Source organism: Zootoca vivipara, chromosome 15, assembly GCF_965207765.1.
Source record: "Zootoca vivipara chromosome 15, rZooViv2.hap1.1, whole genome shotgun sequence".
NCBI classification, from domain to species: Eukaryota; Metazoa; Chordata; class Lepidosauria; order Squamata; family Lacertidae; genus Zootoca; species Zootoca vivipara.
In genome coordinates, this window is record NC_142598.1 from 14059001 (window position 1) to 14073524 (window position 14524).

The 14524-nt window shown below is 41.0% G+C and overlaps 1 protein-coding gene across 7 annotated transcripts in view; it reads right to left on the bottom strand.

The window, feature by feature from the left end:
* The window catches only part of ADGRL3 (adhesion G protein-coupled receptor L3), a 506197-nt gene that overhangs the window by 57716 nt on the left and 433957 nt on the right, over positions 1-14524 (bottom strand). For all 7 annotated transcript variants that reach the window (XM_088658771.1, XM_088658770.1, XM_088658773.1 and 4 more), the window contains 2 exons: positions 12532-12657; positions 4848-4944 (listed from right to left, as the gene is read on the bottom strand). In XM_088658771.1, the coding sequence (XP_088514897.1) occupies positions 4848-4944; positions 12532-12657 (223 nt within the window). The remainder of the gene's footprint in view (positions 1-4847; positions 4945-12531; positions 12658-14524) is intronic.

Consider the following 14524-nt stretch of genomic DNA (forward strand, 5'->3'; position numbering starts at 1 on the left):
TACAGTGAGACAGTCATAGTTGGTTTTTTTGTTTTTAAAAAAACACTTTTCTCTCGTGAGAGAATAATAATTAATCAAAATGCTATTGGTGGAGATATTTCAGTTTAGAAACGAAAAAGAGAAGAAGGTTTAGAGTTTGTGTTTCCTTCAGACGAAATGTGTGTTCATATCACCACCAGTTAAGTCAGGATAAGCCTGAAGTTGTTTTTTGCTAGTGTGCTTCATATTGCTTCCCTGCCCCCCAGCTGTTCACATCAACATATCTTAATTAGTATCAGATCAGTTTCTGTTTGTGTGCACACCAAGGGGAGTGGATAGGGCAGGAATGTCTTTACCCCATGAAAAGGTGTTCACACATCTTTATTGGAGACACCTTGGACTGGCTTAAGGACCAATCAGTGTGAAGCTGAGTTGAGAAACAACTGCATCAAACTGGATGTTTTAGCTGAGTTTCCTGATTTGCAGGGGCTGGACTAGATGACCCACGGGATCCCTTCCAACTCTACAATTCTATGATTCTATGAAACTATAGTATTTCCAAACCAAGGGTACATGTGCATTTTTGATGAATAAAATCCAAGCACTGGAAACCCAGTAAGTGCACAGTGAAGAGAAATGTGTGGGCACAGTCAAATAACTTTTCTGACCTGTTCAGTTCTGAAGAAAAAATTACCGAAAGCATGGGGGATTTATATCTAAAAAATGTCTGTCTCATTTTAAAAAAGGCCACAGCTCATGTAAAGGGAGATTTAAATATTAATTAATATTAGGGATTGAGAGTTTTCAGAAAAGCTTGGGTCCGATCACATTAGCATTCTCTCTCCTCGCCCCCCCCCCAATAGTTTACTTCCCCGTGATTTACATGCCATACATTCCCCAACCTGTTGCAGCCTTGCCACTTCTTTACTTATTGTGTTATGGCTCCTACACTGTCAATTTCCATATGAACCAGCCACCTACTATTTTATTACTGTTTCCAGTGCGAGTGGCTTTGACCTTGCAGGACAGCGTTTCTTTTGTGTGTTTTTTAAGGCTACTTCTCAATGCACACCTTTGTACGTCCACACACACGTGCCGTTTCCCCAAAACTTCACTTTCCAGGCAAGGAGGGGTATGACTATGATCGTGATGTTCCCAACTTAAGGCCCTTCTCTCAGAAGCACAGGTCCCCAGCCCAGCCCAACCCAGGCTCTTACTGAGCATGAAAAGGTTGTGCCTCCCAACAGGGATCCTTCGGCTCAGAGCATTATTGTCTATGGTTTTTTTTTGGTGTGATTTCCCCACCACCAGCAGCCAGTGAACGCTTTATTTTTCTCTCCCCTTCCATGCAAGAGAAAAGGAGAATGATCTATTCATTAATTCACATTGGGGGTGGGGAGATTGGCTAGATATCCCCAAAACGGCTGGCGGAGGGAGAAGCCCATCTTTACCAGGGACCGTTGGGGATAACAGGGTTCCTGCTGGTGGGGGAATAGATTCCACTACAGAGTATTTCATTTAGATCCAGCCTCTTACTGGTGGGATTGCACCATTAACTTGTATTAACTTGTCTACAGAGATGAGAAGGTGTGTATGCATGCATGTATTTGAATAAAAAAACAAGAAAGTCTATGCCGTACACACGACTAAAGACCCTCCCACTCTTTATTGCGGTTCACGGCATGTCACATGGAATGCTGTGATAAATAAGGGAGATACAGCATTGTATTCTATACAGTGCACACCATGAGCAGCAGTTGCTTTTGTGAAAGCTACCAGTACAGTCGTACCTTGGAAGTCGAATGGAATCCATTGCGGAAGTCTGTTTGACTTCCAAAATGTTCGGAAACCAAAGCATGGCTTCTGATTGGCTGCAGGAAGCTCCAGCAGCCAATCAGAAGCCCCAGAAGCCCCGTGAGATGTTCGGCTTCCAAAAATAGTTTGCAAACCGGAACAGTCACTTCCGGGTTTGCGGTGTTTAGGAGCCGATTTGTTCGTCAACGAAGCTGTTCGAAAACCAAGGTACGACTGTACAGTGATACCTCACCAGTGATAAGTTAAAAGTGCCCAGCAGCCAAAGCCCTCGAGATCAATGCTTTGCTATGTGGTTTAATTTTATTTCATATACAAACAAAGTGGCTCAGGAGCAACAGGGACCACAGGTGAATGTGAACGTCTGGATTTATTATAGCTTAAGTTTGCTAACTACTTTTTTGAAATAAAAACAAATTGTAATTGTTTTGTTTTGGACCATGGACTCCTATGCAAATACTATAGACCACACTTGGTATATGTATGTTCCTCTTGGTATGTTTTATTATTACAAAGCTGCATACTGTATTTCCTTACTGACAGTTGTGACAACCTAGCTTCTATTTCTTTTTCTGCAATCTGTCTGTCGTTATAAAATTGAATTAAAATATGTGAAAAACAAAAACAGATGAAAGTAGTCTGCACCTTGGCAAGGGAAGTAGAAATGGGGTGGGATTGCCTCTGTCCTCTCCTCTCCCAAGCACAAAGCTCCTCAGCCTGCCACACACCGGCCTGATCAGTTTCATTTTGTTCTTGTTTTGTTCATGGCTGTGCTGTGTTATTTTTGGTATTTGATATTTTAATTGCTGGGAGTTATCACAAGCATCATCAATCTGAGACTGGTTTCTGGGATGCAACATTTTAGAATGAATGAAATAAATATTTAACCATAGCTGAGGATTATGGGGCATCAACATTAAATTACCAGGAATCTGAAACCAATTTCAAATATTAGTTAACAGCAAACTCTTAATGTTAAATATGCTTAAGGTTGGTGGAGGAAGAGTGGTTTGCTCTTCAGAAGGAAGGGGCTCGGGAAAGGAGCGTGTAATCCTCTCACCTCTGGCCATGTTTCATCCACAGTAGCCTCAAATTATGTATATTTCTCTTCACCTTAATTTGACAGTGGATATGTTTAGGAAACAGCACATAAGGGTTGCCAAAGCATTGCCTTGAAAGGGACTAACACACATTTTCCAATATGATGCCCAGGAAAAAACACATTTAAGGGTTCCCCCTGAAATTATAGAAACAGTAGGGTTGCCAGATCACAACCTGAAGATCCCACCTTAGCCCTGGTTTCTCTGACAAGCACAGAGGGCTCTCCTATGCCCCCTTTTCCTCCTCAAGTGTTGCAGAGCAAAACAAGGAGCCTATTTGCTCCAGAAGATTGGAAGGGATGAGTGTGAGGGGCCAGAGGTAGAACAATGTATAGAAGTTGCCTCTTTATATTTTTTGTTGTTGCTTCAGAGCTGTTAACAGATGGGATCTTTGAGCAGCAATCTGGTGCTAGTAGGCAAGTGCCTTTGCTAAACATTTCATGCTTGTGTTGACAAAGGTGATAAAACTATTCCAAGACGTGCATTTCTTATAACACTATTCAGCTGCTGCCTAATTTCAAAGATGAGGCTGGATTATGGTGCCAAAAACTCATATCTGGTACAAATTTTAATCAAACACAAAGAACACTATCAATCCTCTCTCCAAAACCCTTCATCTCTCCAGGTTAAGTGATGACGCCTTCATTTGCACACCCCAAAAGGGGGGAGTGAGAAGGGTGGCTAATATGAGAGATACAACTTCATAATTCCTGAGGGCGTCAGGAAAATGGCAGCTGACAGCTGGCGGATGCTGGGAGAAGAGCTGGACAGCAGTGGTGAATTTTGCCCTCACCTGATGTTTGACACCCCCCCCCCCCCAAAAAAAATGGCAAGAGCTTTTAGATGGTTTTGCTTTCTGTGCTGATTTGCCATTACTCAAAACCCTTCCCTGTCCCACTTACCATCTTTGTGGCTCCAGCAGCAGTTGACCAGGACCACTGGGAAAGTAGCTTTTCTAGCATCACTGACAGGTGTCAGTAGCACTGGGGAAAAATGATTTCCCAGAGCTCCAGGCACCTCACATGCAGCCAGAGAAGCCTGTGGTATGCCAGAAGAGAGTGAGGGGAGAAAGCCCTCCTACCTTTCCTTTATTCCAGTGGTCCTCAACCTTGGGCCTCCAGATGTTTTGAGACTACAATTCCCATCATCCCTGACCACTGGTCCTGCTAGCTAGGGATCATGGGAGTTGTAGGCCAAAAACATCTGGAGGCCCAAGGTTGAGGACCACTGCTTTATTCCACCATTGCAGCTGCTACAGCAGCAGGGTAGGAATCAGGAGGGAGAATGAATGTTTCCAGATCATCGGGGTTATGGCAGGATGTGTATTGGGCTTGAATAGATCAACTTATTTCCCTAGATTTTGGAAGCTGTTCCCTTTTTCTGAACCCAATTTTGAGCCCGGTTCTCCTCATCGGTAGTTGCTACACATTTTAAGCAGAGAATTTTCCACAGTCCTCTGGAGAGCTGAGAGAGTCAGGCATCCATTTTGGACACAGAGGATGATGGTCTGGGCACACATTATGCAGCAGGTTTTCACCTTTACAAAGCCTTCCAAATTGCTTTTTACCTGGGATAACAACACTTAGCAGACTATATCACTCCATAATTGCCCATTTCATTGCTAGCAATGAAGCTTGACAACCTCCATTTCTTGGCACCAGAAGTTGACTATAGAAATATTCTGCCTCACTCCCCGCCTCATCCATGCACTACCCCAAAATTCCTGCTGCAACCGCAGCAATATTTGTGAAAACACATGCTAAAAATTAATAAACATTTTTAAAAATCATTTTTGCTTAATGAAAAATAGTGCATAAAGCACTTTTATAAAAATTCCAAGGACATAATTTAATCCAAAGGAACAAGGTGCAGCACATTTCAAGGTCGACAAAGCATTGCCGTTTAGATTCCTTAGTAATTACAAAGGTCATACATATCTGATAAGTCCATAATTACCTCTGTTAAGTGACGCTGAACTGTTTATATCACCAGTGATGAAGGATGACTCCGACTGCTTTCGGACAGTGTCATTCCACATCCTGCGAATGCGACTCTGGAGAAGGGCAAAAGGAAGGGGCAGAAAGTGAATCTCAAGCAGAGCATCTACAGTAGACTTTGCCAACCTGCTGCTTCCCAGATGGTTTTGAGTACGACTCCCATTCACCTGTATATACACGCAGGTCCCGCTATCTAGACAATTGTTGTATGAAAGTTCACTTATCCAAACCATAGCTGCCAAGTCTCCTGTTTTCCCCGGGAAATCCCCATTTTTTTCAGCTGTTCCTAGCTGAAAAAACAGATTTTTTTGTTTCCCCCCGGTTTATTCTGGCGCAGTGGCCATTTTGGAACTGGGCGGAGCATGCTCAGAAGCGACTTTTGATGCTGCTCTGCCCAGTTCCAAAATGGCGGCAGCGCTACTTCCGGTCTGCTATTTCGGGCCCGGTCCCTTGTTTCTCTGACAGCAACTTGGCAGGTATGATCCAAACATGAGGATTTAGTACCCAAACCTTGCTATACGCATCACAGAGTCAGATATCCAAATAGCTGGACCTGTGTGAAGTACTGTAAACAAGTAAGCAGTCTTAAACAGGCCTTTCTTTCTGTTTTTTTTTTTTTTTTGCTGGTTTGCAGCATCTGTTTTGCTACAAACCATGGTGGGAGAGAGGGGAGAGATCAGACAAATAAGAGCATTTTTCCCTTCTTTGTTTGCTTCTTGCAAGGTTTCAGAGGGTTTCCCCATTATTTTGTGGTCAAAATTAGGTGCTTGGGAACACATTAGAAAATTCCCCTTAGGAAACAATGGAAATGGTTGACTCTTCATGCAAACTCTTGCCTAAGAGACTATTTTCTGAGAATGCATTGTGTTCAGATAGCGACAACTGCATGTAGTAGTAGTAGTCAGTCACCCCTTGCACAAAGCAGAACATGAATCTGCTTTGTCCAGAATCCTGATTCCAACTGGAAGCTCACAAAGAGGTCTACAACAATAGATCTTTTATTTTAAAAGCCTGAAAATACAGACTATATACTAAAGTGCAAATCACTGATAATGGGACTGGATCAAAAGCTGAAAGGGACATGTGCCCAGAACTCACATGTGCACAGAGACACACTACTGCTGACCTCCCATTCTGTTGCTGTAGCCCATTCCTAGGGTACAGACAACATAGTTACAGTCGTACCTAGGAAGTCGAACGGAATCCATTCCAGAAGTCCGTTCGACTTCCAAAACATTCGGAAAGCAAAGCACAGCTTCTGATTGGCTGCAGGAAATTCTTCCCTTAAAAAAAGGTAATGGATAAAAGAACACTGAGCCAAGTTAAGCAAAGGCAGGTAAATGATTGGTGGGACTAGAGATGGGAAGGCCTGGAAAAAACCTGGGAAAATGGGGGGGGGTTCATAAAAATTGGGGGGGGGGAACCAGTTTGATATAGTTTGAACATTCCACACTTTTCCCCAGTTTTTACAGGGGGGGGAACGGCTTTGGGGGAAAACCTGGTTTTTCTCTAGGTGGGACACATCATACATTTGAACAGCTAAGTGAAGTGGACTCATGCAGAATGGAGCTGCTTTGTAACCTCATGTTTAAGACTGTTTAAGAACTCATGGATGGTGCAAAGCAGATCTCTTGCTATTGTCAGGGAGAAATGCAATCTAAGCATCTCATGAGTATAAATTTGCTTAGAATCTAGGATAAATCTGCAAAGAGAAGTAGTCAAGTTAAATCATTAACAGCAGCTTTAATATTTTGCTGGAATTTTAAACTCAGTGGAGAACTGGGTTCCTTTACAATGTGAACAATATGTGCTATCTTTTTTGGTATATCAAAAACAGGCCCATGAAAATCTGGTTATATGGAGATAACACCAGTACGATGAATGAGCAGCCATCACCATATGTCAACTCTTCACCAAAGTCGGATTCAGAAATTAACTGATCAGGGTTAACAATTTAGATAAAAATCTTGTTCCTAGAATATAGCAGATTTTATGAAGTTTTCATGAAGAAATGGATCAAACATAAACAGTTATGATCGTCTGCAGGCAGCATTTTATGAAATTGTTCATTTTGATATTTGGGAATAGTTTTAGAATTACTGTGAAAAAACCTTGTTATGTTCTAGACTATGAGAGAATTGTTTTTTAAGTGCATGACTAGAAGGTAGAGTAATAAACTACATAATGTAGCCATAAAATACATAAGATTACAGGAACATAAAACCTCATTCTGGAAATGTAAAAAGGAATAAGATAATTTTGCGGCATGTGATGCTCTGTATCTAGAAATGCCAGCAGAAGATTAATGTGGTAATTGCAAAGAAGACTGAGTGGGTTACATCTTTCTTTGGACTTCTTAATATTTTTACTTTCACTAAGCACACACTCCGTTTATTATTAACTGAATGTTTCGGTTTTCGAACGCCGAAAACCCAGAAGTAATTGCTTCTGTTTTTGAACACGCCTCGGAAGTCAAACAGCTTCCAAGGCACATTTCTCAATTTTCTCAATTGAATTTTCTGACTGCCCAATTTGCCTCGGTTGTTAAACATTTCAGAAGTCGAACGGACTTGTGGAAAGGGTTATGTTCAACAACCAAGGTTCTGCTGTATATGATTCCTTCAGCCTTAAATGTCTGTGCAAAATTTTGGACAGTCACAGATATTCCCACATATTCCCACATTTGCTGAGTGGGAAAATAAATTGCATGCCATCTCTTCTAAACTTCTTTAATAACAGGATAAAAGAAAGAGGCATACTTGCTCACAACTGGGCTATTTTTAATATTGACAGAATACATCTCATATGTATAAACATACATTTTTGGAGTAACTTCACGGCTTCTTAAATATGATAATTGTATGATTTGAACAATGCTATTTTATTTAAAATTTTGCATACAAAAGGTGCAAGTTCAGGATGCTACATATGGGGTGGTTCCTTTCTGGTAAGATCCAGGAATTGCTAACAGACTTTGGGTCTAGCTCGGAGTCCAAACCCAGCAGCAAGATCACACCTTCCTTTTCCCTCTCAACATGAAGCTAAAATTCCTAAGTGTCTAATGCTTCTATCTTCATGACCATGGGTAGGCAAACTAAGGCCCGGGGGCTGGATCTGGCCCAATTGCCTTCTAAATCTGGTCCGCAAACGGTCCAGTAATCAGCTTGTTTTTACATGAGTAGAATGTGTGCTTTTATTTAAAATGGGTTATTTCTGGGGCATAGGAATTCGTTCTCCCCCCCCCCCCAAAATAGTCTGGCCCCCCACAAGGTTGGAGGGACAGTGGACCGGACCCCTGCCGAAAACGTTTGCTGACCCCTGCTTTAATCAATGGGTCAATGATATGACAACACTTGCAACTTATAAACAGATTGCTTGTAGACTTTCTTTGGACGAATCTAGTGATATCTGGAATGTGTTTATAAAGAATGTAGTATGTTATGAATAACTACATTTGTTTTAGGAGTATAACACCATTTATTTCTATAGAACAATGAAGGGAAATGTACTGATTTTACCTACTGTATTATTTTTGCACCTTGATTTTTCATACTTCCCCCTTTTTCTTTTATTACTTATATCCTTATACATAAAAATTGATCCAATAAAGTATCAATTAAAATTAAATTTCACTTTTCTATTTAAAATTATCTAAGCCAGCAGAAGCAGATTTAGGGGAGTGTGACCAGTCAAACTGGGCGTGGAGCCTCAGGGGCCATTGCAACTATTAGGTAGAATGGAAAGTCAGAGGCCAGGGTGGTGCCAAAGTTTGGCAACGCACAGGGTACTGCTGAAATTTGAGACCCCAAGATCCACAACTGTTCCCTCTTTGCTAAGATCTTCCCCATATGCCCTTCGAAAGGGCGATTATTGTGGAACTTCCTTCTGGATCATGTTTACCATGATACACCTTCATTACTATCTTTTAAGTGCCTTGCAAAACCTGCTTCTCAGAAACATTTGATGCCATTTAAATGTTTTGATGGCTTGTGTGTTTGTTCCCTTGTAGAAGTGACTTGCCACAGCTGTTTTGATTTCTCTAAGGCATTTTAGAACTGTCTTTTGGGCCCAGCTTCTTTGAATTTGTTCTGAGATTTTGAGCTTGGGATAAGTGTTTGTGCTGTGGCAGCCACTCCAGACACCAGAAGAAACGTCTCTCAGCTGACATCTTTGGGTTTGAATTAAGCATGTTGCCTCTATTACACAGATGCAGATCACAACAGCCTTCCAAAGAATTTAATGGTTACTCCCTGTGTGTTTTAGTTCAAAGCTAAATTGGCGAGGTGTCAGATATAATTACATCTATTAGCAACACAGACTGAATTTGTGTTTCCTTTCTATTGATTAAGTTGTAAGCTGCAGTGTTTTATATGAAATGCCCTTCATAAATCTGCTTCTGTGCATTACTGCATAAAAAGCTAAGCCTGGCACTAGAAGCAAATAATGGAGTATGTTCTCAGTAACTCAGAGTAAACAAGCTAAGGTCAGAGTTTTCAAAGAAGGGTATGTAACCCCCAGAGTGTTGCAAAAACATTAGATGGAGGTGGACAGATTTCAGTTCAAGCACAAGGCTGACTGATTAAATATAGGCGCAAAAGCCGCCTGAGGGCAGAAATGCACTGCAGCACCTGATAATAGGATTTAAATCCACCAATAGGAGGAGGAAAATGGCAGACTTTCCAACATTTCAGAGATCAAAATAGGGGCATTTCTGTATATTGCTACCATCTCCACATCCCTGGCCAGTTCCTTATGACATTGTCTGTTTTTATATTTTTCTTATGTTTATTGTGATTTTGTATTTGCTATGCACCACTTATTACAAAAATAGTTTTGTAAGTTAGATTTTATATTACACAGACCAAAGACAAATACATACTGTCTGAATTCAAATAAGGAAACTATACGATCAGGGTAAAGTAAGAATAACATTGAATGAAATATAGAAATAGATGCAAATCTACAAGTTGTTGCAAATTTCTCCACATTCATATTATGGGGTATAAGAAACCAGAAAGGTTGATCATTCATGGGCAACAAATGGTTCTGCTTGTCCTCTTAAGGTGCACAAATAATTAATGATTTTCTCAGAAAATGCAATAAAGAAAGGGGTTTTTTTGTACCAGTTCTCTAAAGTGATTGATGAAGCATCTTTCCAGCCCTATGAAATAACCAGGAATGCTGCTACCAATGAAACTATTAAAAGTTTTCCGAAAATGTCAGCACTTTCTCCCTCAAATAAAGATAATAAACCTAACTTAGGAACCCAAAACCACACTGTGCCCTATGATGGGATTAATCTCTACAACTACCTGTTCACAGAAGATTTTTACTGCTGGGCAGGTCTGTTGGAAGCGCCAGTAGGTAAACCTTTCATTGTATTTCCATCAACAGAGCATTACCGCTACCTTGAATGTGGACCATTCAAACTGGTGTACAGAAATACCAATGTCATGCCACACTTGACTCCAGTGATCTGACCCCCATTCTTCCTCCTTCTCAAGACTGCCCTGACTCTTCCTTCTCCTCCCGTCCTGGCTCCTGCCTTGCAGGTAGCACCAAACCCCATACATTGCTGGTCCACTCTCCTGAATCACTCCTCCGGTCTCCTGCCTCTACCCCATACTATTCAGAGCCCTGCCAATCCCTGACACCTCAGGTCCTAAATCCTTTCCCATTTCATAGACCAAATTGAGGCCAATAATTTTGAGTTCTTATTCCCAAATTCGTAACACCTTTGGCTCAAATATCTTCCAATTTCTAAGGCTTCAAGAGACCTCTCTTTATCTTCAAAGACTCTATGGAACCTATAGGATCTGGAAGATTTATGTCTTCTCTCTAACTTCTTAACTTCTTACTGTACTGTAATCAGATATGTAGCGGAAGGAAATCTCTCTGTTTGACAGATTCACTAGTTGCCAGCCCCTGAAGCACCGACTTCATGGCACTGCAGACTACTGAGCACTTTCAGCATTAAGATCTAAATATTCTGCCAGTCTATCATGGTGGATTTGCACAGTGCTCTGATGGGTTCATAGGTCTGAATTAAAATACCAAATAGGAGAAGTGCATACTGGGCCATGAATCTGAAACGATATCTAGACCAACCCATTGGACTGAGATCTTTCGGAAGCCTATGGTAGCTTGGCAAATTCCATGTAACAAAGAGCTTTCAGTCAATAGGTAGTCTGCTTTTAAGAGAGATCCATTACAAAAAGAACAATATGTAAAACCAAATTCAATAGCATGTATTCCCTGCCACACACCCTTCAATTTGTATGTATGTAAAAGGTCTGCAAGTCTTTTTTGTCCTTAGTAAACTCCTTCTCGCCCCTCTCACCTATGATCTCACCTATGATTGATTGGTGGAATCTCCACCAATCAAAAGTTCATCTTCTTTAAATGCTTCTGAAATTTACAATGTGTTTGAGGAGTGCCCACTGTCTCTGATTAGGGTTATAGAATAGGGCTGAGTAGAATAAGGATCCTCAAAGTAGCCATGGTTCAGGGTAAATTTTATAAATAAGTAAGAGATCACAGTCTGAATTCCCCTCCCAGGGTCCAAACATTTCTGAAGGCTCTTTTCTACCCATTGTTTGATGTATTCATAGCCTGACCTACACTAAGTTAAAAGTAAAGTGGGTGTTTAAAGATACAGTACTAGAAAAACCTAATGGTCCTCTATGTTCCCAATCATTAAAAATGAATGAAGTATGCGATTTGACATGCTGTACATTAGAGTGAATGTGCATGGATTGACTTATATATGCGCTAAAAAAAGAGATCCACCCGCCCACCCTCACTCAAGATATTTTACTTTTAAAAAAGAGTGGGGCAGAAAATGCTAATGAAATTTCAGGTTGCATATAACATGTGGACATAGATTTCCCAGGGTCAAGTACCAGAAAATAAGATCTGCTCATGATAAACACAGAAGGTCAGTTAGAGTTAGTATTTGTTGGAGCACTTATAACAGGATTGGGGGCTGGGCCCCAGGAAAGGAGGATTAATAAATTAAATACTTCATCAAATGCATATATTGCTTCACAACAATGCTCTCAACCCTGGCCTGACCTGAGGACTTTGACAGATATACATGGATAAAGCAGCTTAGATTTCCAAAACACATACCCTCCAACTTTTCTCCAATAGGGACATTCTAAGCTAAGGAAAAGTGGGAAATTCGGGGATCAAATCAGAAATTGGGACGGCTTCTCTTAAATCAGGGACGTCCCTGGAAAATAGGGATACTTGGAGGGTGTGAAAACAGTGCCAAAATGTTTTATAGAAACAATTCTCTAGATCATCGCATCATCATCTGGTCATATTTTTCAACTCACCTGAAAGTGACAGTCAATTGTGTGGGAAGGTGGTGATGAGAAGATTTGATGTGATGATGACATGGCTTGGGGGAAGTAACCCCACACATTATGGGTGGTAGGGATGCCATCTTCACATCCAACTCAAATGATCTCCCTCTATCAATTGCAGTGCAAACCACAACCTGGCGGTGTCATAACCATAAGCAGAGCTAGGTTCTCAGATACTGGATGGAGGCATAATGATTATGACTCAGCACTAAACTATATTGGCATGACAACAAACTCTCCAGACCCCCCTTCAAGCTAAAGGAAACTATTTACCTGTGAGCCTGTGGAATATCGTCCTGGTGTTCGTGACCCAGATGTTTTTCCTGAGCCAATGGAGCTCTCTGTACTTTTCCCGCTACAGCAATGCGTACGCAGGCATTTCCCATATTCTTTACGCACCTAAGCAATCAAATGGCAATATACATTAGAAGGGAACCCCATTTTTCAGCTTCAAAAATTGATTTTGTATGCGCACATGAAGAGAAATGCATTAAAGTAGCCATTGCTTCTGTATACCTATGACATCTGGCAATTTTACATTTTAACACACATTGAGGACCTAAGGGATTTGTTTTTGAGATGTTCATCAACAACGTCAAACTGAAGTAATGCAAGATAAATGGGTAATTACATTTATGACTGAAAATCGGTATTAGTTAAATTATATGTGAACTGGCACTTAGGTAATTTCTTTTGCTTTCTGGCATGGGTTTAAAAAAGAAAAGTCTATATTACATATACAAAGAGAAAGGAAAACATTTTCCAATTTCCTTTTGCCTTCCTGTGAGAATATACTGTATTACCTATGCACCTCTGAATATTTGCCATGGTCCATGGATAGCATTTCATTTTGGGCCACCACTTCTCCCAAATTATATTTTCTCACAGAAATGAAGAATTTTAGACAACACAGCTGATTAAGAGCCATTGATATTGACAGGCTTACCAACATGTTTGGAATTGATAAGCATGGTCCTCAAAAGTGAAAAAGAATGAAGAACAGCCATGAAATGAATGAATAATAGGACTAAGACTAAAGGTTTGCCCCGACCAGCATTATTTTGTGCCATCAGCTACAGAGAAGTCTCATGCTTCATCATCACTATTCTTATTCCAGTATTCATATACTGCCTTTCAAGTTACAAATTCTTCCAAATTGGCTAAATAAAAACATCAGCATTTAGTCATCAGAATCCTTCTCACAGCTATGCTCTCCCTCTGGCAGGGGCGGACTTATTTTGTGTGAGGCCAAAATAAAAATGGCGCCCCCAAATGGAACTTCTCATTTATGGATCTTCTCAATTTTGTGAGCCCTGTGTGGGGAAACCACCTGTATCGCCCTAAATCTGGCTCCCGCTACTGGGATATACGTATTATTGTGTATGTTTTATATAGCGAAGCTGTGGCAATTTACCCAGTGACGTAGGTTATCTTTCAAATTGCTAATTTATTTTGTCTACATTATGATCCTACAATGTGGATACTAGTTGAGCACTGGAAGGATCCTGCATCTTACTATAATCAAATTAAGTGCTTTTACACTCCAAGAATCCGATTGTAACAATGGCTACAAGCACAAGAAGAAGAGTTTGGATTTGATATCCTGCTTTATCACTACTCAAAGGAGTCTCAAAGCGGCTAACATTCTCCTTTCTCTTCTTCCCCCACAACAAACACTCTGTGAGGTGAGTGGGGCTGTGAGACTTCAGAGAAGTGTGACTAGCCCAAGGTCACCCAGCAGCTGCATGTGGAGGAGTGGAGACACGAACCTGGTTCACCAGATTACGAGTCTACCGCTCTTAACCACTACACCACACTGGCTCACAAGGAGCTGTTAAGAGGCACACAGCTGTAACAAGAATATATTGGTAATGAGAAGAAGTTTGCCATAAAGTGTGCATTTCAACAAGGCTTAGAAAGAATAACATAGCACAATAATAATAATAATCACTGCATGGGATAATGCTCTAAGTACCGTAGCTGACAACAGGCAGGGTTCTGGATAAGGTCCTGTTTCAAAGATGCTCGTCAGATTATAACACCTCAAAAGTGTTTCAAGGCCCTACTCACGGTATTCACAAATGGGAGGACTTTAGGAATGTTTATTTCTCCAATGATCTACTAATAATTCAGTAGCACAGAACTGAGATGCGTGTGTAGGGAAAAGACCTTAACACTTGGGTGGAAGGAGAAGGGTGACCTGGAAACTGCAATTAATCCAGAATGCGGCAGCCAGACTGGGAGCGGCCGCCGAGACCACATAACA